Genomic DNA, 23,266 nt, shown 5'->3' with positions numbered 1-23,266 from the left:
GTTTCTAAGGTTTTTAGAACAGAGAAGTAGCTCACATTTTTGTATATTTTCATACATGTTTCAATTGATTTCAGCAGCAAGTTAAAATTGGTTCTGACTGAGCCAGTTTTTCATTTGTGTCCCTTGAGAAAGAGTGACACTGTTCTTGTTAGGAGGATCTCAAACCAAATGTTCCACATCAACAGTCCTACCACTTTCACCTACTGTGGGGTAGGAGGAGCATGAGATCAGAGTGCTAAAGAAGTAGGCTTGAGTTCAAGCCCTGCTATCTATTGCCTTTGTCATCTGGAGTTTTAAAGGGAGTGAAAGGCTTCCTGAATGTAAGTTAGTCATATTCATGGCGTAACCCCCATCCCAGGAATTATCCAAAAGGAACATCAGCCATTTTCTTACTTCTTGGGACACCATGATCATAAACAATGGATTTATTTGTATCCATATTTTATTTATTTTTTCATAGTTGACCCTCATTTGAACTTGGATGCTTTGTAAAAGAACATGCTGAACTTCCCTTAAAGTACTCCAGAGTGTCTGATTGCGGCTGCTCATCATAATTCATGTTAAACAGTGCTTAACAGATTGCAAGGGGCTTATAGGCCCATTATGTCTTCTGAGCTCACGACATTCATGCAGTTGGGGTGCCGGGTGGTTTGTAATTACACCAACCTGATGTGTGAGGAAACTGACCTTGAGACAGGTCAAGTGACTCACCCAGGCTTATGCAATCCATAGATGTCAGAAGTGAGAATTAAATCCTGGCCCGCGGGTGCTCATTCACTGTCTACCGTCCCTTCCTGAGAAAACTGCGGCAGACAGGACATCCTGGGAGCCAGCCATGATGAAGGCCATAGCTGTCATGGACCCTGAGCTGTGACAGTGACAGGAGACGGCTATAGGTGGTGGAGATCATGAGAATGGGGTTCCTTCCTTGTCATGTGCCTTCCTCCAAGTTGCTGCTCCCCACTCTCAGCAAGTGGGGCGCCTCAAACTGTGTCCCCTGGAGAGCTGGGAATTACACCAATCAGCCATCAGGATCTCTTGGTAGCATTCATCCTTTACCAGTCACAGTATATGAATGTCATCCTCTTATGATCCTCCCAGCAGCCCTGAGATTTGGCGAGGCAAGACTGTTAGACCCATTTTAGAAACAAGGGGTTGGGGGAAGCGGCACAGAGGAAAAATTAGTAGGTTTTTCAAGCATAGAGGGGAATGGGAATTCCTTTAGTCTCTCAGAAGACTAGATGGAGAGACTGGGAGAGAAAGCAGTGAAGCTGAGATGGCCCCAGGGCCCCATCCCTCTTCCTGCCTCAAGACGTGGGAACTCTCAATATTAGCAAGCGGCCACCTTTGATTCCTCCCACTGTGGCACTAATGGTAAAGAGCCTGCCTGCCAATGCAGGAAACGCAAGAGATGTGGGTTCAATCCCTGGGTTGGGAAGACCCCCTGGAGGAGGGCATGGCAACCCATGCCAGTATTCTTGCCTGGAGAAGCCCGTGGAGACAGGAGCCAGGTGGCTACGGTCCATAGGGTCGCACAGAGTCGGACAGGACTGCAGCGACTGAGCATGCACTCACCAAAAAGGTTTTACGTGAGATCTGTAATTCTGCTTCCTCCATCTAGCCGGATTATGAAGGCTAGAGGGAGGTTACCCTCCCTCTATTTTAAACATACTGAATATTTTATTCTTTTTAGAAAATATTTATTATGTGGCTGTGCTGGATCTTAGTCACAGCACGTAGGATCGAGTTGTGGCTACAAACTCCTAGTTGTGGCATGTGGGATCCAGTTCCCTGACCAGGGATCCGACCTAGACCCCCTGCATTGGGAGTGTGGGATGCTAGCCCTGGGACTGCCAGGGAAGTTCCCCTCCTTTCTATATTTACTTGGCCTCTGGGATTCCAGGCTATTGGGTCTTCCTCGTAGTTCTCCAATTCTGTATGAGTGGAGGTATTTCTCAGGCATCTACGGTAAGAGCTGAAAACATCCTTAAAAATTCCAAGTTCTGCCTGAAAGTGAGCCTGGTGAGGGGTGGAAGTGTGTAGCCACTGGCAGCAGCGAGTCTGCAGCCCCAGCAGGAAGACCGTGAGTCCTCTTGCAGAGGGGACCTTGCAGGGTCTCCTTCCATGCACTGTCTCTGAGGATGCCTCCAGCTCCCGCTGGTGCTGCCCCTGTTTCTTGCTTTTGTGAGCTGATGGAAGATGACTTGGGGCGGTGAAAATCTAGTGGGACTCAAACCCTGTTTGCTACCACTATCCTGTGTGTCAGTCGCTCAGCTGTGTCCAGCCCTCTGGGACCCCATGGCCTGTAGCCCTCCAGGCTCCTCTGTCCTTGGGATTCTCCAGGCAAGAATACTGGAGTGGGTTGCCATGCCCTTCTCCGGGGATCTTCCCGACCCCGGGATCAGACCTGGGTCTCCTGCGCTGCAGGTGGATTCTTTACGGTCTGAGCCACCATTCTGGGGGCCTTCCTAGTTAGCCACCAAGCAGCTTGGATGGACTTGGCCATGGGCGAGTCCAGGACTGCGTGCCAGGGGCGCAGATGGGCAGCAGGCCCACACCCTGTGGGCACGGACAGAGGCCCAGCTCACAGCCTGCTCCACATAGGAGGAATGATGCTCTCGAACCCTTTGCTTTAGTCCTGAAGGGACTTGGTGGGTTCTGCGGCTGTTTGCTACCGGATTGATGGAACAAAATGCTGTTCCTTGGGCTTTTGCTTTTCAGTCCCGTTACCATCCCCTGGCTGTTTGTCTTTGGTGCTTCCATCGGAGTTAGAGCCTGACAGCTCTGGAAAGATTTCTGGGGTCCATATCAGTCAGTTTACAGATAAAGCAGGAAAAACCCAGAGAGGAGAAGTGACTTACCCAGGGTCACACAGAGAATCAGTGCCAAAGCCATGGTAAGAAAAGCTCGTGGTCTCCTGGTTTGAGAAGAACAGTAAGGGCCCCTCAGTCAAAACTGATGTGATTTTGAATCCTCTCCTCACCACTAAATCAACTGTGGTTCATTTGGCAAGTTACTTGACCTCTCTGAGCCCTCAACTCAGAGACTGGGAATAACCATAGTATCAAACTCAAAGAATTATAGCCAGATAAAATAATTCTTTATCTTCTTACCACATAGTAGATGACTGATACATTTTAATTTCCTTATTCAGCACTCCACCTATGCCTCTAAGGGAAAAAAAAAAAAAAAAAGGACAGAATTCTCTGGTTAGTGGTCTGATTCCTTAGAAGGAAATTACTCCTAAAGCTCTCAACTATTTATTAATAAAATAGTGGAATCTAATTGAGCATTCATTAAATATAGGAAACTTCTTTGGACTAATGAAAGGGATTTTAGGGTAATTGAAACATTACCAGCCTACCAGTTTCAGCCCTCAAGGTATTTACCATTTATCAGATTATCAATTTCAAATTTAAAACCTCAACCTTGTTTCCCTAACGTGATTTTGCAATGCCCCAGTTCTCCTCCAAGTTGGTAAGTGACTTTAGAGACATAAATTAGATAATTCTATTCTTAGCCTAAGCAAAACACCATTAGAAAGGCAAATCTGCCACTGAAATTCAGAGTGCTATTTCAAATGCTGGTTCCTTATGGACTTTGGCAGCGAGGACATTACTAATGGACTACAACACTGCTGCCCGCTAAGAGCAGACACTGCCTCAGAGTCCTTTTCAGTACGGCGGTGGAGGAGAGTTGCATTTAAACTGAAATCTGTCTGCCATTCCTCATTTATCTAGGAATGCTTTGGCTTGTTCACATCCAAGCTCTTTCAAGACCCTTTGGAGATGATTTATCCTGTAGGTTACCTCCCATCCAAATTTCAGGGCTTCCCAGGTGGCACCTGCCAATGCAGGAGACTTTAGAGATGCAGGTTCGATTTCTGCGTCAGGAAGATCCCCCGGGAGAGGTCATGGCAACCCACTCCAGTGTTCTGGCCTGGAGAATCCCATGGACGGAGGAACCTGCCAGGCTACAGTCCAGGGGCTCACAAAGAGTCGGACACGGCTTGGCAACTAAACAACAGCCACCTGCAGACTTCATGGATGAGAACGTGGGTGTCGTCCAGAAGTGTCCAGTTCCCAAATCACTCAACCTGTTAATGGCAGAAAGTGGATTTGAACCCCAGGCAATATCCACTGTGGTGTCTCTGGAGTTCAGTTAGAAGACAGCAATTCCAGGTCACTGAACCTGCCCTGCTACCGGTAGCCACAAGTGCTGGGTGCAGTTCCCTACCATGCCTCTCTACCCAGCCTGCTTTCCTCACTGCCAGCCGGAGACATTTCCCAAAGCAGCAGGGCGGCAGACATCAGGCTGGATTCTTTTTCTCTCTCCCGGCTGCCTCCTCCCTCTCTGTCCTCTTTTTTTTTTTTAAGAAACACCACCACACACACATAGATGTAATTTTGGTCTTTTATGGTTTGAAAATGACAGACTCTGAAGGTGGTATTTCCTGTGCTTTGCGTCACACTGCCAGCAGGAAATCATTGCCCCTGGGCGTCTGTACACCGCCAGCACTGTGCCCCCCACCCCATAAACACACAGCCACATCTAGGGTGACGGGTGTTCATGCAGCAGATAGCATCTCAACCGCGACCGCATCTTGTGATCCTCAGCTGCTGCCTTAAGCCCTAGTTTCTATGAAATGAAGGCGGTTGTCATTGAAGAACTGCCTTCCGGCACCTCTGATGGTGTTTTCTGTCAAAGCGAAAAGGGAAAGGAACCAACATTTGTCCAGGATCTGCATTCTACACAGAGTGTCACATTTTCCCCTTTGATCCATGCAACAGTGTAGCCGAACCCACTCAACAAGGAGGAAATGGGGGTGGGGGGTGAGGTTAAGAGCCCAGTAACAGTGAAACCTTGCTCATCCAACTACAAAGCTGTTTCCCACACACTGTGCTGGTCTCGGCAGACTGTGGGGACCTGTAGTGTATCCATAACATGAGTGATGCATGCTTCGTCTTATTTTCCGCTGTAAGGAACTTTTCAAGTTTATTTCATTTTCACGTGTGTTTGTTTTCAGATTCTCTATCACAGGTTGAATTCCTTCGTAGAAAGAGTGAAGTGTGATAGCCATCTTAGAAATCAAATCCACGTTTGGCTCTCTCCAGCAGGGTGGGCAATCAGTAGAAAGAATGTGGGTGAGGAGGCAGGCTGGCATCTGGTCCCGGCTCTGTGTGACCTTGGGCAAACCTCTTAACCTCTATGGGTTTCAATTCATCTCTGAAGTGAGGCCATTTGTAACTAGCCAAGGTTCATTCCAGCTCTCATATTCAAAACAAGCATCTAAGAGTACTTTCAAATCACCTAGTCTAACCCTCTTGCCCAGAATATATTGAGGGGTTAAAAAAAAAATCTAGGGAATCAAGCGGTCAGCCTCTTTGGCTAGTCTGCTGATTCTCATTATCCACAGCTGATCAGATAACATCGTCGAGGTTCTGCCTATGATGCTAGACCTTTGCTTCCTCATGATGAGTAGCTAGAATCTGGGGTGTGCTGTGTCAGTACAAGGAAGAAAGCTGTTTGAACCCAGGATGAAGGGTGTCACTGTTCTTCTGCCATTTCTGTGGAAATGCTCACATTCTTTCTGCACCACGGGGGTTGGCATTGGCAGTTAGACTGGCTGTCGATTAACATTTTTATGTATAGTTCCAAGCATATACCTTGTATGCAATAGGGAATCAATGAACTAGTGATAAGCAAATGAACAGATCAGGCCTTTAACATACAGAAGAGGCAAAGTGGCCGTCTTCTGCAATTGACTGAATTCTTTGGACGTCATAGTAAACCTGTAAGGATTAAATGAGATAATGCATGTTAAGTGCCATGCATGAAGCCCGATATAAAACACACGCTTAGTGTATATTAGCTGATGGAATGGGGTCATGACCATCAAGATCCGCCTGGAGGGCTGGCAGGACAGTGTCTTCTCTAGGCTGAGTATTCTTCTGCCTTCACTTTGCCCAGCAGCCCATGGGTATTTTTTGAGCGTCTTCTCTATCCTCCACTCTCTACTAAGTATAACGTGCAAGTGGAGAGGATGGTAAGGTATGAAAAGTGTGAGGGCCAAGAAACTTACCCTTTTTCCCACTTCAGCTAAATGGTACAACAACTAGAGAATCAAATGCTAATTTGTTGGTACAATTCAAGTTCGAGAAAAATGAGAGATCAATGTAGGCTGGTAGAGAAGTTTTTTTTTTTAATTTTTAAAACTTGAAGTATAGTTAATTTATAATATTATATGTTTCATATTAGTACTGCATTGGGATTCAGTATTTTTATAGATTATATGTCTTTAAAAGTTATTGCAAGATAATGACTATAATTCCCAGTGCTGTATATTATATCCGTGTTGCTTATCTATTTTATACATAGTAGTTTGTATTTCTTAATCTGGTACCCCTACCCGTATTTTGCCTTTCCCCCATTCCCTTTCCCCTTTATTATCCAGTAGTTTGTTTTCTATATCCCTGAGTCTGCTCTTGTTTTGCATATACATTCATTTGTATTATTTTTTGTTGTTATTGTTCAGTTGCTCAGTTGTGTCCAACTCTGCGACCCCATGCATGCCAGGTTTCCCTGTCCTTCACTATCTCCCTGAGTTTGCTCAAACTCATGTCCATTGAGTCAGGGATGCAATTCAAACATTCCATCCTCTGTCACGCCTTTCTCCTCCTGCCCTCAGTCTTTCCCAACATCAGGGTCTTTTCAAATGAGTCAGTTCTTTGCATCAGGTGGCCAGAGTATTGGAGCTTCAGCTTCAGCATCAGTCCTTCCAATAAATATTCAGGGTTGATTTCCTTTAGGATTGACTGGTTTGATTTCCTTGCTGTCCAGGGGACTCTCAAAAGTCTTCTCCAGCAACACAGTTTATTTATTTTTTAAAAAATTATTTATTTATTTTACTTTACAATATTGTATTGGTTTTGCCATACATTGACTTGAATCTGCCATGGGTGTACATGTGTTCCCCATCCTGAACCCCCCTCCCACCTCCCTCCCCATCCCATCCCTCTGGGTCATCCCAGTGCACCAGCCCCGAGCATCCTGTATCATGCATCGAACCTGGACTGGCATTTTGATTAACATATGATAATTTACATGTTTCAATGCCATTCTCCCATATCATCCTGCCCTCGCCCTCTCCTACAGAGTCCAAAAGACTGTTCAATACATCTGTGTCTCTCTTGCTGTCTCGCATACAGGGTTATCATTACCATCTTTCAAAATTCCGTATATATGCATTAGTATACTGTATTGGTGTTTTTGTTTCTGGCTTACTTCACTCTGTATAATAGGCTCCAGTTTCATCCGTCTCATTAGAACTGATTCAAATGTATTCTTTTTAATGGCTGAGTAATATTCCATGGTGTATATGTACCACAGCTTTCTTATCCATTCATCTGCTGATGGACATCTAGGTTGCTTCCATGTCCTGGCTATTATAAACAGTGCTGCGATGAACATTGGGGTACATGCAGCAACACAGTTTAAAAGCATCAATTGTTTGGCTTTCAGCCTTCTTTATAGTTCAACTCTCACATCTGTACACAACTATTGAAAAAACCACAGCTTTGACTATATGGACCTTTGTCAGCAAAGTGTTGTCTCTGCTTTTTAATATGCTGCCTCGGTTTGTCATATCTTTTCTTCCAAGGAGCAAGCGTTTTTTAATTTCATAGATGCAGTCACCATCTGCAGTGATTTTGGAGCCCAAGAAAATAAAATCTGCCACTGCTTCCACTGTTTCCCTTCTATTTGCCACGAAGTGATAGGACCAGAAGCCATGATCTTAGTTCTTTGAATGCTGAGTTTTAAGTCAACTTTTTCACTCTCTTTTTTCACCTTCATTAGTTCCTCTTCGCTTTCTGCCATTAGAGTGGTATCATCTGCATATCTGAGGTTGTTATTTCTCCCAGAAGTCTTGAATCCAGCTTGTGATTAATCCAGCCCAGCATTTTGCATGATGTACTTTGCATGGAAATTAAATAAGCAGGGTGACAATATATAGCCTTGACGTACTCCTTTCCCAATTTTGAACTAGTCTGTTGTTCCCTGTCTGGTTCTGTTTCTTCTTGACCTGCATATAGGTTTCTTAGGAGATGGGTAAGGTGGTCTGGAATTCCCATCTCTTTAAGAATTTTTAAGAATTTTCCACAGTTTGTTGTGATCCACACCGTCAAAGGCTTTAGTGTAGTCAATGAAGGAGAAGCAGATGTTTTTCTAGAATTCCTTTGCTTTCTCTATGATCTAACGGATGTTGGCAATTTGATCTCTGGTTCCTCTGCCTCTTCTAAACCCAGCTTGTACATCTGGAAGTTCTCGGTTCATGTACTGTGAAGCCTAGCTTGAAGAATTTTGAGCATTACCTTGCTAGCGTGTGGAATGAGCACGTTCCCCAAGTAAGTGACATCATACAGGATTTGTCTTTCTGTCTGACTTATTTCTCTACCCATAATATTCTCTAGGTGCTGAGAAGATTTTACCAGCACCACCTAGGTGATAGGGTTTTTTCCTCCTTTTTTGGTCATGCTATGCGGCCTGCGGGATCTTAGTTCCCCAAGCAGAGATCACACCTGCGCTTCCTGCAGTGGAAACACGGAGTCTTAACATTGGACCACCAGGGAAGTCCCTGATGGTGGGATTTCTTTTGTAATCTACATCTCTACAGAACTTGGGCTTTGATGTCTTGCATGTGGTTTCATCTGTAAAATATTACAAATGGCTAAGATAGAAAAAGAGATTGATTAACTCTGGCAGTGATTATCATGATAGGAAATATATAAATAGCATTTAGTGCATTTGAATGTATTTCCTACTTTTTTGCCACTTTAAAAGAGATGAACCAGAAACCCAGCCTGAGTTCTTTACTGCAGTGGGCTTACTGGGAGCCTGACTCCCACAGCACTGCAGACTTAGTGGGGCCAGAGGCTTGGAGACAGTCAGTTAGGCAGCAGCAGGTCAAGCTTTGCCTAAGGATGCTTACAAAGTGCCTTTCAGTTGAACAACAAAAATAAGTAAACAAATAATCTCATGAAGGGAAATTGGGAGTTGTTACGCTCTGAGGGTTTGTGGTCTCCTTCAACAAGCTTATGGCCGATGCCAGATTTCCTTCTGCATTTCCTAATCCTCCAAGAGATGAGGGGTCCTGCCTGAACCGGAGAAGGCACTGCCATTGTGATGGGGCTTGGTTTGCTCAAGCCCAGGAACAGCAGGCTCTCATCTCTTACCCGACTCACACCAGGCTGGCTGCTCTACACTTATGTGTTAACAAGTTATCCACTTAACAGTTTCTAGGCATCAGTTCCGTGCCGGGCTCTGTGCTAGGGGCTCTTGTTAGAAAGGTGATTAGGAGGTAGTCCTCGCTTTCAAGGGGTTAGCAGAGTTCGCAGGTCAGTGTGTGAGACGCGTGTGCAAACAGGTCATTGGAACAGGGCGCGCTGAGCGCTGCCCTGGAGGAGCGTGGAAGCATGGAGAAGGGCCGGCCGCCCGGTGCCCTCGGGGCTCAGGGAAGCCTTCCCCGGTGAGGCAGGGCATAGATCTGAGGGATGAGGGGTCACGTGCTGGACGGAGAAGTGAGAGAAAGACGTCCCAAGAGAATTTACATTTACTGGTCTCTTACCAGGATCCAGGCACTGTTAGGGACTTCCAGGTAAACACTGCCTTTAGTCATCCTAGCAGTCCTGCGGAGTAGGTTTTATGTCCCCCATCTTTATATACAAGGAGACTGAAACTTAGAGGGTTACAGGAAGCTGCTGAAGATGGCATTTAAACAGGGTCAGAACTGGAATTTGGAGCCAGTCTGGGGAGAGGCCAAAGCCCATAGTCTTTCTGCCACAACCCCCTGCCCTTAATGTCTGCAGAGGTCATGTAAGAGCAGTTTGGAGATCAGTGAGAAGTCAAGTGGGGAGCATGGGAGCAAGTGCTGGAAAACGAATCTGAAAAGATAGCCTGAAGCCAGGTGGTCAGGGGCCGCATCGGATATCCCTTCGCTCCAGAGGTGCTGAGTGAACACCCACTGTTTTCCAGACACGAAGCAAAGATATACTGAGTACAGGCCCTGCCCCTTGGGGCTCATTGTCTAGTCATGGAGAGCTGGAAGGACTTCTCTTTTCTGGCATTGAACTTGAATGAGGTCCTTTTGGGAAGAGAAGGCCAAAGCTCCATCAGCAACCAGGGTGGATTATTTGCTCTGCTGAAAATCTAGGCAATGATTCCACGTGTAAGCAATATCATATGACATTTGTTTTTCTCTGTCTCACTTCACTCAATATGACAATGTCTAGGTCCATCCAGGCTCCTCTGTCCATGGGATTTCCCAGGCAGGAATGCTGGACTGGGTTGCCATTTTCTCCAGGGAATTTTCCGGACCCAGGGATCAAACCTACATCCCCTGCCCTGCAGGCAGATTCTTTTACCACAGAGTCATTTCACTTTTTTTTTTTTTAATCGCTGAATGAACACATCTTCTTTATTCATTCTTGTTGATGTACATTTAGGTTGCTTCCATGTCCTGGCTGTTAAAAATATACACTCTACTGTATATAAAAATAGATAACTAATAAAGACCTACTATGTAGCACAGGGACCTCTACTCAATACTCTGTAATAACCTATATGGGAAAAGAATCTAAAAAAGTGGATATACATATATGCATAACTGAATCACTTTGCTGTACAATAGAAGCTAACACATTTTAAATCAACTATATTCCAATAAAGATATTTGAAAAAAGAAAATCTGGGCAGTGGGCAATCATTAGACACATTTCATAGGAACCATGACCCCTGGTGATTCAGAACCATGGAGTGAAGACACTGTCCCTGTTAGGATTTGGTGATGGGCTGTCACTACAGCATGTGTCCGAGGGCTGTGATCGGACGTGTTTGGCATAGGGTCACTTCCTTAAGTGGAGAGCAGAGGCATTTCCAGCAGAGAGTCAGAGTCTGGCTGGAAAGTGTCTCTTCAGGCACACTTGGGAGAGAGAAAACGTACTTGCCAGAACCCTGGTGACTGCCCCTCCTGCCTTCCCCTTTCCTGGGTGGGCCTTTGTGCAGCCCTTACACACAGCTCTGCCACCACCTTGGTGTGGCCACCCTGCACATTCTCTGGCTAAAACACTTAGATTTGCTACGTTAGGTAGTGTGCGTATTAGCTTGAATGACAATCATCAAACCCTGTTGGATTTTTGTAGCACAGTATCTTCCAAGAGTTGAAAGTCTCCTTAAGGCTCTTATTCTACTTTATTGTAAGTACAGCTCTGTGAACAAGAAAAGATAGGTTTTTTTGATTCTCATTTTATTGACATGGATAAGGAGATGTGGAGGTTATAAAACTTGTCATTACAGAACAGTGTTTTTCCCTCCGCTGTAAAATGGAGGAGACTTTAGGAGGGTGGTACTTGGTTTGTTCTTTAGATTTTAGCTTTTCCATGAGCATCAAGGACTGTGGAACCCTTCGAAGCAGTATCTGCCCAAATGGAATTTACCCCTGCCTGCACTCCCTACCCCACCTAAGTTTGATCTTCCCTGATCCCAGCCTGCCTTGTTGAATTCATTTTCCTAGAATTAAGAACCATGGACATATAGGCTTCCAGAAAAGTCTCCGAGAAGTTCATTTCACTGAAATGGCAAGAACTGATGAGCCGATAACTTCCCCACCAGTTATTCACTTAGTGTTTATTAGGTGCCAGGCCTATGCAGATGGTAGTGTACCTGCATTAGCTAACTTAATCCTCATAGAAATTTCATGAGGTGAGTTACTATTAATAACCCCCTTACTTTTTAAAGATTTTTTTAAGGTGATCATTTTTAAAGTCTTTCTTGAATGTGTTGCAGTACTGCAGCTATTTTAAGTTTTGCTTTTTTGGCCACTGAGGCATATGGGATCTTAGTCCCCCAATCAGGGATCAAACCCGCACCCCCCTGCATTGGAAGGTGACATCTTAACCACTGAACCACCAGGCAAGTTCCTTAACCCCTTTTTAGTTTTTTATTTTTTGTTCTCTTTTCTTTTTTTTCCCATTTATTTATATTAGTTGGAGGCTAATTACTTTACAATATTGTAGTGGGTTTTGCCATACATTGACATGAATCAGCCATGGATTTACATGTGTCCCCCATCCTGAACCCCCCTCCCACCTCCCTCCCCATCCCATCCCTCTGGGTCTTCCCAGTGCACCAGCCCTGAGCACTTGTCTCATGCATCCAACCTGGGCTGGTGATCTGTTTCACCCTTGATAACATACATGTTTCGATGCTATTCTCTCAGTTCATCCCACCCTTGCCTTTTCCCATAGAGTCCAAAAGTCTGTTCTATACATCTGTGTCTCTTTTTCTGCCTTGCATATAGGGTTATTGTTACCATCTTTCTAAATTCCATATATATGCATTAGTATACTGTATTGGTGTTTATCTTTCTGGCTTACTTCACTCTGTATAATGGGCTCCAGTTTCATCCATCTCTTAGAACTGACTCAAATGTATTCTTTTTAATGGCTGAGTAATACTCCATTGTGTATATGTACCACAGCTTTCTCATCCATTTGTCTGCTGATGGGCATCTAGGTTGCTTCCATGTCCTGGCTATTATAAACAGTGCTGCGATGAACACTGGGGTACACGTGTCTCTTTCAGATCTGGTTTCCTCAGTGTGTATGCCCAGGAGAGGGATTGCTGGGTCATATGGCAGTTCCATTTCCAGTTTTTTAAGGAATCTCCACACTGTTCTCCATAGCGGCTGTACTAGTTTGCATTCCCACCAACAGTGTAAGAGGGTTCCCTTTTCTCCACACCCTCTCCAGCATTTATTGCTTGTAGACTTTTGGATAGCAGCCATTCTGACTGGCGTGTAATGGTACCTCATTGTGGTTTTGATTTGCATTTCTCTGATAATGAGTGATGTTGAGTATCTTTTCATGTGTTTGTTAGCCACCTGTATGTCTTTTTTGGAGAAATGTCTCTTTAGTTCTTTGGCCCATTTTTTTTATTGTAACCCCTTTTTAAAAATAAGGAAACCAAGGCTTAGGGAAGCTTAATATGTCCTCTTTCTCTGGGGTATTTGCATTTAAACAGTGAACACACAAGCCTGCAGCCGAAAATTGAATTTGCTCTTGAGAAATCCCAGGCGTCATCTGGGCATCGTGGCTTAAATCTTTGAATTTTTGAAAAATGTTGGCATTGGATCCTCTGACCTTTTAGTTAAAGCATACACTGGTTAGTCATCTGGGAGGTTTGTGGGATCTCATAAAACACTGAGAGCTTCATTTTGGCCATATACTTACAACTTCTTTGTGCAGTGTCACTGTGAACTCATTTACTTACCGTGGATTCATAACAAAGTAAAGTGTTTTTCCTTTTGTAGACATTTGCCTGAAAAAGTTAAGGATGACCAGCAACTGAAGAATATGAGTGGCCAGTGGTTTTATGAAGCCAAGGCAAAAAGACACAGAGACAGAATCCATGGTGCAGATATCATCAGAGCATCCATGAGGAAGAAGAGGCCCCAGGTGGCAGGTAAGTTGATTGGGCTAGTGCCTCTCAAGCCAGCATTTGTTTGGGAGAAGTAGTCCTTGGGAGAAGGGAAGGGTGTCACCATCATTACTGAAATCTGCAGAGGGAAATCATTTAGGGGTGTGCTTTGCATAATGTGTGGTCCTGTAGGTCAAAATCTTCTTGGGTTTGGATGGGTGAAGTCAGGGCTAAGTGACAGTGTGGTAAAGAAGGACAAAGAAAGTCCTTTAGCTGCCATATTGACTCAGAGTAACATTGACAATTGAGGCTTATAAGGAGTGTGTGTGTGTGTGTGTGTGTGTGCTGTCATGTCTGACCCTTGGATGATAGCCTACCAGGCTCCTCTGTCCATGGAATGTTCCAGGCAAGAATACTGGAGTGGGTTGCCATTTCCTACTCCAGGGGATCTTCCCAACCCTGGGGGATCAAATCTACATCTCTTGTGTCTCCTGCATTGGCAGGCAGATTTTTCTTTTTTTGTTTATCAATATACCACCTGGGAAGCTCTTATCAGGGATCTACCATCTCCTCTTTCTTTGGCTCTTAATTAAAAATTCAGAACCTTTTCTCCTGAGTTAGAGTAACAGGAAGAGATTAGCCTTCCTGCTCAATGACTGTGACACCTGGTACTTCCTTAAAAACCAAGTACATCATTTAAGGGACTGTAGAGACAGCATTTTGGAGGCTTCTTTAGAATTCTGTTGAGTTCATTAAATATTTACCAGGTGCCTTCTCTCTAATTAACTCCGCACTAGTCAGTGTAAACCTTTACCCCTGAGAACTAGCCCCTGTCTAGTTCTAACCTGTTCTCAATAAGGAAATTACCTCTTCGGCATCTAATATATTACAGGCATTTGTTCCCTAATATTTCTAATTGTAGTAGCAATCTTGTAAGGTAGGTATTATTATCCTCATTATATATATGCAATATGTAAAACTCAGAGAAGTGAGGTAACTTGCCTAAGGTCATCAACAGGCTACGAGCACTGCATAGCTCATCATAAGGAGTCAGCCCCCATCTATAAGGAGCGTGGCTCTGCATCAGAAGGGCTGAAATCCCAGCTCTGACATGCACCCTCCCAAAACCACCCAGAACTTCAGAAATCTTGAAGTGTCCCGTGGGTTATACCGAGGGCTCCATTTTGCAGCTGAAGAAAGTAGACTTATGAGTAGAGAGACCTATGAATGTGTTTGAAAATTGGGAGTCCTCGGTGGCTCAGACAGTAAAGAATCTGCCTGCAATTCAGGAGACCTGGGTTCAATCCCTGGGTCAGGAAGATCCCCTGGAGAAGGGCGTGGCAACCCACTCCAGTGTTCTTGCCTTGAGAATCCCATGGACAGAGGAGCCAGGCGGGTTACAGTCCATGGGGTGGCAAAGAGTCAGACACAACTGAAGCAACTAAGCCCATGTTGCTTCATCTTAATTCTTAACACTGATGGAAGTATTACTGGCGCTTACTGGCTCTGTGGCCTTAGGCAAGTCTCTTGATCCCTTTGGTCTTCAATTTTGAAATCTGTAAACTTGGAAAATTTTTACCTCCTCAGAGGATTATACATGCAAGGGACTCAGCACTTTGCCTTGAACTTAGTCATCACTCAGCTGATGCTAATTATCCAAGAGGTACAGGTAGAGAGCAGTGGGTGTTCAGAGGCCAAAGAGATTATTTCCTGAAGAGGGATCACAGAGGTTTTAAGGGGGCTCTGGCATCTGAGCTAGCATTTGAGAACTTGTAGAATTTGGCTGTGTAGAGACTGCAAGAGGAGGAGGCAGAGGAGAGGAACATTCCAGAGTTTAGAGCTGATGTGAGAAGCTGTAAGTTGTGGAGAAGACAGATGGATAACCTTCTTGCCTTTATTGTTTCCTGTTTCAGATGAGCAGAGTAAGGACAGAGCAAACAGGGCAATGGAAAGCTGGGTGAATAACGTCCACAAGGATGCTTTCCTCCCCCCAGAGCTAACCGGTGCTGTAGAAGAGCCGGAAGAAGATGTAGCCCCAGCAAGCCCCAGGTGAGACCGAGCTCACGGAGAGAGCTGCTGCACTTGGGGGTCCTGGCTAGGTCCTGCTGTGTGTGCATGCAGAGGCCAGCCAGGTCTCGTGGGTGTGGGGAGGAGGGCAGGATGAGAGAGTTCTGAGCCCTGATATGAACAAAGCCTGAGTGGTATTCTTTCTCAGCTTCCAGAATGTCTAACAAATCTGCATATTAAATAAAATTAAAATGTCAAGTGGTGATTTCTTCCAGCACCAACTAGAGCTGTTATTTTTTTTTCCAATTGTTATTTGTGCTAAGGGTTTCTTCACAGAGTAAATAAAAAGGTACTCCAAAATGAATGTAGAGGAATAAGTCATTTAAGAAAGAGATGAATGGGGAATTCCCTGGCAATCCAGTGTTAGGACTTAGTCACTTACACTGCGGTGGGCCCAGGTTCCTTCCCTGGTCGGGGAACTAAGATCCCCACAAGCTGCACAAATGTGGCCAAAAAAAGAGAAAGAAATGAATGATGATCAAATTGTTACAGCCTGGAGCAATAGAAGAAGTTTAAGCACAAAAAGCAAGCAGATGTGAATTACAATCTTAAATTTGCCATTCATTAGCTATTTGACCATGGGCAAGTCATCTAATCTCCCTGAATCTCTTTTCCTAACTATAGATAGGAGTCATACTGTATAAGACAGTTTCTGATGAGAATTAGTACATAAAATACCTGGTACATGGTAGGTACTGAATAGACACCTCTTAAGGATGCCGATTGTCCTCAATATTTCAGTCTTGCTTTTGTGTGTTTTCCATTTATCTTATCACCTGACCAATCAAAATGCACCTTTGTACATCCTTCCTATGATATACCTGATTATGAGGCTACGTTGCCTCCAATTTTTTCAACCAAGATGACTTGTTTTTAGATATTTAAGGATCTTCCCATTGGTATCTGTCCATTGGAGGTGTAGTTGTTACCCTTTGGTTGAAGGGCAATTACATTTTATCTCTAGTTCCTCAGTGAAGACAATTGAATCAGAATCTCCAACTTCAATGAAGTCAGTAAATTTGCTGATGGGACAGTCACTGAGTCAGGGTCCAAGGCTGAGACACCTGGGAAATGGGGATGTTATCAATATAATTTGTGGGTGAGAGAGTGGGTCTGTTCTATAGGCACCAACAGGCATTTCAGAGTCAAATATAAGTATTATGTTATATGGATAATGGAATACTGAGTCTATTAAGGTACCTGTTGTTTATCCATTTCCCGTTTAGAGAGGACTCACTTTGTTTTCTAAGGTGGTAGGTGGCACCATATCCCCCCTGCTCCCACCCAGGATGATCTGTGATGTTCTATCAAGACCCTGATGCTGGGAAATATTGAAGGCAAAAGGAGAAGGGGGTGGCAGGGGATGAGACGCTGGTTAGACAGCATCACCGGCTCAATGAACATGAGTTTGAGCAAACTCCAGGAGATAGAGAAGGACTCCTTTTCCTTTTCCCAGGAACTCATTTCATCTTAAATGGCCTAAGGGACCAAGGTGCCATGGCCCTTAGAGCTTGACTGAGTTTCCTTACGACCACATGGCCTGGTGGGTACCCACCTACCTTTCCCAATTTGAGGCTGTGAATAGTGTCCACACTTGTGTCTCTGTTATTGGTTACATTTCTTGGATGACCTCAGACACATCTTTGAGATTTCATCTGTATGTACCACAGGACCAAGCTGTCTCACCAGGGTGATATGAGATGAAATGTAACCAAGAGGTACCGAGAGGTATGGGTACCACTTGGCATTTCTCAGGAAGAAAGAAACTTGGCAATCTGCAGGTGGCCTTATATTAGGTTGGGAATCCCTGATGGCTCAGATGGTAAAGAATCTGCCTGCAATGCAGGAGACCCGAGTTCAATCCCTGGGCCAGGAAGATCCCCTGGAGAAGGGGATGGCAACCCACTCCAATATTTTTACCTGGAGAATTCCATGGACAGAGGAGCCTGGCGGGCTACAGTCCTGGGGTCGCAAAGAGTCGAACATGACTGAGCAACTTAACGTGTTGTTATAACACAGATGAGGTAGGCCAAGAAGACAGGAAGAAGCATGTTTGATGTGTCCGGCATACTTTGCTTGTTACGTGGCGTGAGCGGTGAGCACCCAGAGGTGTAGCAGGAGCTGTTATTTACTTCCTTCTCTCTGTGTCAGAAACTCCTGCTTCACTCAGCATCAGGTTCCAGCATGCTTCTCACCGATACTTTAACCTTTGGGAACTGGGTGTGTGAAGTATATTTTGGGGCCTGTACTTTTAGACTAAATGAACTTCAATAGAATGACTCAATACCTGTCAATATTTTCTTAGTCAGGAGTCCGGGAGTGTGAGGCAATCCTGACTGGGTATTGCAGTTTCTGAAGGATTTTTTTTTTTTCCCCTAATAAGCTCTGGGGAAAGAGTCCTTCTTCTGTTGTGGGCACAATTCTGAGCGCTTCTGTTTGTGAGTAATTAACTCAGTGTGGGTATTCAACATGTATTCAAGCATGAGAAGCTACCTACGTTCCTTTGGAACTGGTCTTGTTTGCATCTGTAGCCTGAGGAGGCAGAGAGGGCTCTGATGAACAGAGGGGAACAGGGGATGAGGTTCTCTTTCGAGAGGCAAAGAAAACTCCAGGCGCGCTCAGCTCTAGTTCTGGCTGCTGGTCTTCAGCAGAGTCGTACTGGCACAAGCAGTGGGAAGGACTGGTGTTTGGGATTTAAGTGTTTTCTATTTCTAGTTATCACAGATTGAGCCCTTTAATAAAATATAATAAAAGTGAATACTCGGAACGTGAAATACAGATAACAACAAGGGCATGCAAAACATAAGCCCACTGATGGTGTACTGTGGTGTCTCAGCAAATTGCTGTAACTGATTCCAAATGCATACTCTTGATGTCTGTACCTGTTGGAAACCAGTAACACACAGTTCACATACTGGCCCTAGTACAATGGTCTGCACTTTGATAGCACATTGTGTCTCTCCCCCCAAATAATTGTGGGACAGGCACGCAATAATCCCCCAGACATGGCTGAGCCATGATGGGGAGCAGAGGATGGAAATGTGAGAAATTTCATGTGCGTCAGATCCTGCCTCCCCAACCAGGATTAATGTGTGTTTCCTGGTTATAGAGGTAGGCCTGCTCTGGGATGAGAAGCCCCTCCTTTATTATTTGAGATGACATGTTCTGTGAAAAAAAGTTTGGGTGCTTAGGGAATCACGGAGAGTCTGGTAGCCTCTCGACTGACCAGGGCCTTACCTGTGCCCACTATTGGTGCTGCTTTGGTCTGAAAGAGCCCAGAAGTGGACTGACCTGTTTTAGATTCCCCTCTGTCTCTCCAATCTCTTCCACTAAGACTGTCTCTCTGAGGACTGGTCCCTCTGGTAGCTTATATCATCTTGGTTGAAAGTAAAAAGTGAGAGCGTTAGCTGCTCAGTTGTATCCAACTCTTTGAGACCCCATGGACTCTAGCCTGCCAGACTCCTCTGTCCATGGAGTTCTCTAGGCAAGAATGCTGGGATGGGTATATGGCCACAAACAGGGTCAGCCCAGACCTCTAAAAAAATGAAAAACAAAAGCAAGAGTTTCTCAAGTGTGTTCTAAGCTTCCCAACTCTTTTCTTCTCCTGGTTTCTCCTCCCACACTCTTTGCCCTCCCACATCCTTCAGTTCCCTTGTGGCCTCCTCCTTTCTCCTTGGAAAGGTTCTAACCTGCATTCTACCCTAAGGCTTACTTAAATTTTTAATAACTAAAGCCAGTGTGGATGAAAGTTTTGAACTTCTTTCCTTTTCTTGGTTGTTTCTAAAAGCTTAAAGAATTACCCTGAGAATGTATCCCGATAAGGTTCAGAACCTTCAACCCAGAGAGCAAGTTCCTAGGTGCAAAGGAGGGTACTTTAGAGGCAGTGGGCATCACATGAAGGAAGTGGTAGCCTCCTCTGACTGTGTATAAACCAGTCCTAGTAACAGATGACAGTCAGTAATAGGTCAATGACTGCTATTGTTGGAGCAGAAGTAACAGGGGGTACTGTGTGCCAGCCTGAACCACAGGCAGAAGAAATAGGAAACCACTTGAAAGGCTGTCTAAGAGTGAGAGGTGGAGAAAAACAGGACAAAGAGAAAGAGGTATGAATAGTGAGGATAGAGCCATTAATGCCTATGTTGGCTCAGTTTACTTTTAGGATATTTCTTGGAAATAAAGTGTTTAAATATCCTTGATATTTAAATTGATTGAAACTGATTGAAAAACGCTGATTTAGCATCTTGCTAGCACCTAGTAGAATAAATCATTCTGTAGGGTTGGAAATTCCTTCACCATGTAGTCATTTGGTCAGTTGGTCAACAGTTGTTGAGTATTTGTTGTGCACAAGATGGTAGCTAGAAATTCAAAGTGGAATAAGATATGATCCCTGTCCTTGAGGAACTTATTCCAGAAATAATTATATTTAAGGGATTTCTTGAAGGACAAGGATTCTGTTAGGGAGATGACGAGAGAGGACAGGACAGACAGAGGGGATGACGTGTGAGTCTGGCTCGGCTTGGCATCTGGAAGGGTCTAACATAGTGGATGTATTGCAGTTATCAATTGCTAGTTATCTCTTGAGTGTTCTATCAACACTTCAAATTTCTTCTAAACTCATCTCTAAAATTCTGTTGGATGTTTCCTCTTTTCTCCATTCCCTTAATTAGGATTTCACCGTCTCTCACCTAAATTTCTGTTATAATGTCCTTATTGAATTGAACCTGTTATATACACAGTTACCAGATTGTGGCTCTAAAAAGTAAACTGGATCATAAAGTCATTTGGTGGTTCCTTGTGACTTAAAAGTGAGTCTAGCCTTTTGGTCAACATTCAAGGCTCTTCACAGTCTGATTCCAACTACTACTTTTAGCATGAGCACGTGTGTTAGTCAGTCAGTTGTATTCGACTCTTTGTGACCTTATGAACTATAGCCCACCAGGCTCCTCTGTCTGTGGAATTCTCCAGGCAAGAATACTGGAGTGGGTAGCCATTCCCTTCTCCAGGGGATCTTCCCGACCCAGGGATCAAACCTCGGTCTCCTGCATTGCAGGCTGATTCTTTACTGTCTCAACCACCAGGGAAGAGAAGTTCTCAACTGTGACCTGTATGTTATAATTGCCCAAGGAACTTTTAATAATCCAGATTCCCAGGACTAGGTATCACTGTGTTGCTCTCTTGGGTTGAGGACCTGGGTCTCGCTCTCCACCATCCCCCAAGCTTCTAAGAATATATCCAGCACATAGTAGGTACTTGGAATGGACCAAGTGAATGAATGTTGTTCCCTGTCTTACTGTCGTCCATCACTTATTGCTACCTGACATTATATTACATATTCATTTTTGTGTGTTTGTTGTCCCCTCCCCTCAGCTGCATGAGGAAAAAGACTGTGTCTACTATTGCATTTCATTTTGTTCACCACTCTCTTCCTGAAACAGACAACGGTGCCCAAAAAATGTCTTGTGGAATAAACAAATGAATGAGGAATATATGGGAAAATATATTTTTAAATTTTTAAAAAGAGAAAAATAGATGGAGAGTGAGAGATGGATTGACTGAGTATAGTTGATGATATAATGAATTATTAAATAGAGAATAATGGTGAAAGAGGGGTTAATGGGTAAACAAATGAGTAATAAATAATTGAATGAAGTTCTTTGGACCCCAGGGATCCAGTAGAAAAAGAGACTAAGACAGCAAGAAAAAATTTAAGCTACAAGGTAAGAATGGCATTGATAACATCCAGGTTTTATTGGTTTGCCAAGACTGCCTCGCTTCAGACATATCACCATGAGCTCTGGTGATTATAAAAGCTGGAGGAGACTTTAAGGGCTATTCTCAAATTTGGACAACCACAAGTAAGGAGCATTCAGGATGGAGAAGTAGAAGGCATGGAGGTAGGAGGGAGCTTGGCTGCTGCAGGGGTTGTGATGCCCATTAATCAAAAATATCCCTGGAGAATGTCTCCAAAATGAGTTCAGGGAGAATAAGATAAAGACTGTACTGTGGTGTTTCTTTCCATGACAAATTTTCCTCTGGGAATTTTCCTATGAAATGCTGTGAAAGTGATGATCTTTCTTGTAAGCAAAAACTGTGCACCCCCCACCTTTCTTTGTTTTTGGTAGAATTAAAGTGCTATTTCGTAGTAAGTTATCATAGTGAACCAAAAATGCTCATCTTTGAGCTTCATCGCCTGTGCTTCCATGAGGCTCACTTCTGACACCCCTCTCCCTTACCCTGTGTTGAATGGGAACCAACCAATTAACACCATGTCTTCAGCTCTGAAATAGTATTGTTTTTTCCACTAATGCTGTTTTTCCTGGAAAGCTTTTGTTTGTATATATCTATCTCCCTCTTGCAGAGGGATTAGCTACTTGCCTTAACCCTCTATAATAAGATCAGTGTGAGGCACTTCACTTGCTCCCAAAGGCAGGGTAGAGATGAGCCAAGCTATGGGACAATGCATTTGATCTTTTGTTCTTGAACTAATTGCAAATCCAGGGATATGAATGTTTCATTTCTTGGAGGCCTGCCCTACAGAATCACTCATATTGAGCTCTTAAAAGAATCCTGCTAATCCTACAGAATCTTAGATATACCCAAATTAGTCGTGAGGGATAGTTTCACTCTGACATCAGTGTGCCTTATGGATGGATGGGAACGTTTGTGTTAAATAAATCTGTAGCATGAGCTGGGGTAGAACCAGAGAAGTAACATTTTACTTAAAAAAAATACTCGAAAGGCTGGCATAGTATATTTGTGAATCTGCTTTACTCAAGCCCTGAGCCATTTCTTCATGTGTTTTTTTTTTCATGTGTTCAAGCCTCATTGAGTGTGACACGTGTCAGCACAATGCCGGGTGCCAGGCACAGCATTAACATCTAAGGAATTCACAATTCGAAGGGAGAAATCAGCAACAGCAAGAAACACAGGGAGAAAAATCACTTGAAAAATTTGTTTCCGAGTCCAGACACAGTTAATATTTATTCTGAAACGTACCTCAGAAGAGAGTATGTCCCTTGTTATTTTTAACTGCTTTACTTACTTTTTTTGTTTTTTGGTTGCACCACGCAGCCTGTGAAATATTAGTTCCCTGACCAGGGATTAAACCTATGCCCCCCGCAGTGGAGCGCAGAGTCCTAACCCCTGGGCTGCCAGGGAATTCATTTTTAACTGCTCTAGAGGGAAAGGCTGGTTAAGGTTTAAAAGCTTCAAAAGTTGTTGCATGTGCTTGGAAGTCCTTTACGGCTGGATGTAGAAGCAGATGGGCTGTCTCACTGCCCAGGTGGTGTAGTTCTAAGGCTGCTGTGAAGGCCTTCTTCCCCATGTGTCCCGACCAGAATACCTAACATTCTTCTTCTTTTAAGTCTTCAAAGACTTGTGTTAAAATGCAGATGCTTTTCAGAGCCAAACTCTAACAACAATATCATAGTCTAATATTTTAATAATCTTCTTACAGAAGTAAACCACTTTTGGCTAAGTGCTGTATCTAGTATTGAGGCATCCCAGGTGGCACAGTGTTAAAAGAATCTGCCTGCCAATGCAGGAGGTACAAGAGACGCGAGTTTGGCCCCTGGGTCGGGAAGATCCCTTGGAGGAGGACATGGCGACCCACTCTAGTATCCTTGCCTGGAAAATTCCATGGACAGAGGAACTTGGCAGCTACAGTCCATGGGGTTGCAAAGAGTCAAGACACAGCTGAGCAGGCACGCATGCATGTCTAGTATGG

General features: G+C 44.2%; 1 protein-coding gene across 4 annotated transcripts in view; it reads left to right on the top strand.

The window, feature by feature from the left end:
• Nucleotides 1-23,266, top strand: part of SYTL2 (synaptotagmin like 2) — a 118,803-nt gene that overhangs the window by 53,920 nt on the left and 41,617 nt on the right. For all 4 annotated transcript variants that reach the window (XM_043876069.1, XM_043876076.1, XM_043876052.1 and 1 more), the window contains exons 3-4: nt 13,367-13,518; nt 15,387-15,522. In XM_043876069.1, the coding sequence (XP_043732004.1) occupies nt 13,367-13,518; nt 15,387-15,522 (288 nt within the window). The remainder of the gene's footprint in view (nt 1-13,366; nt 13,519-15,386; nt 15,523-23,266) is intronic.

The sequence above is a fragment of the Cervus elaphus genome, chromosome 2 (genome assembly GCF_910594005.1).
Source record: "Cervus elaphus chromosome 2, mCerEla1.1, whole genome shotgun sequence".
Lineage (NCBI taxonomy): Eukaryota > Metazoa > Chordata > Mammalia > Artiodactyla > Cervidae > Cervus > Cervus elaphus.
The sequence above is the reverse complement of the archived record's forward strand: the minus strand, read 5'-3'. Positions and strand labels throughout refer to the sequence as shown.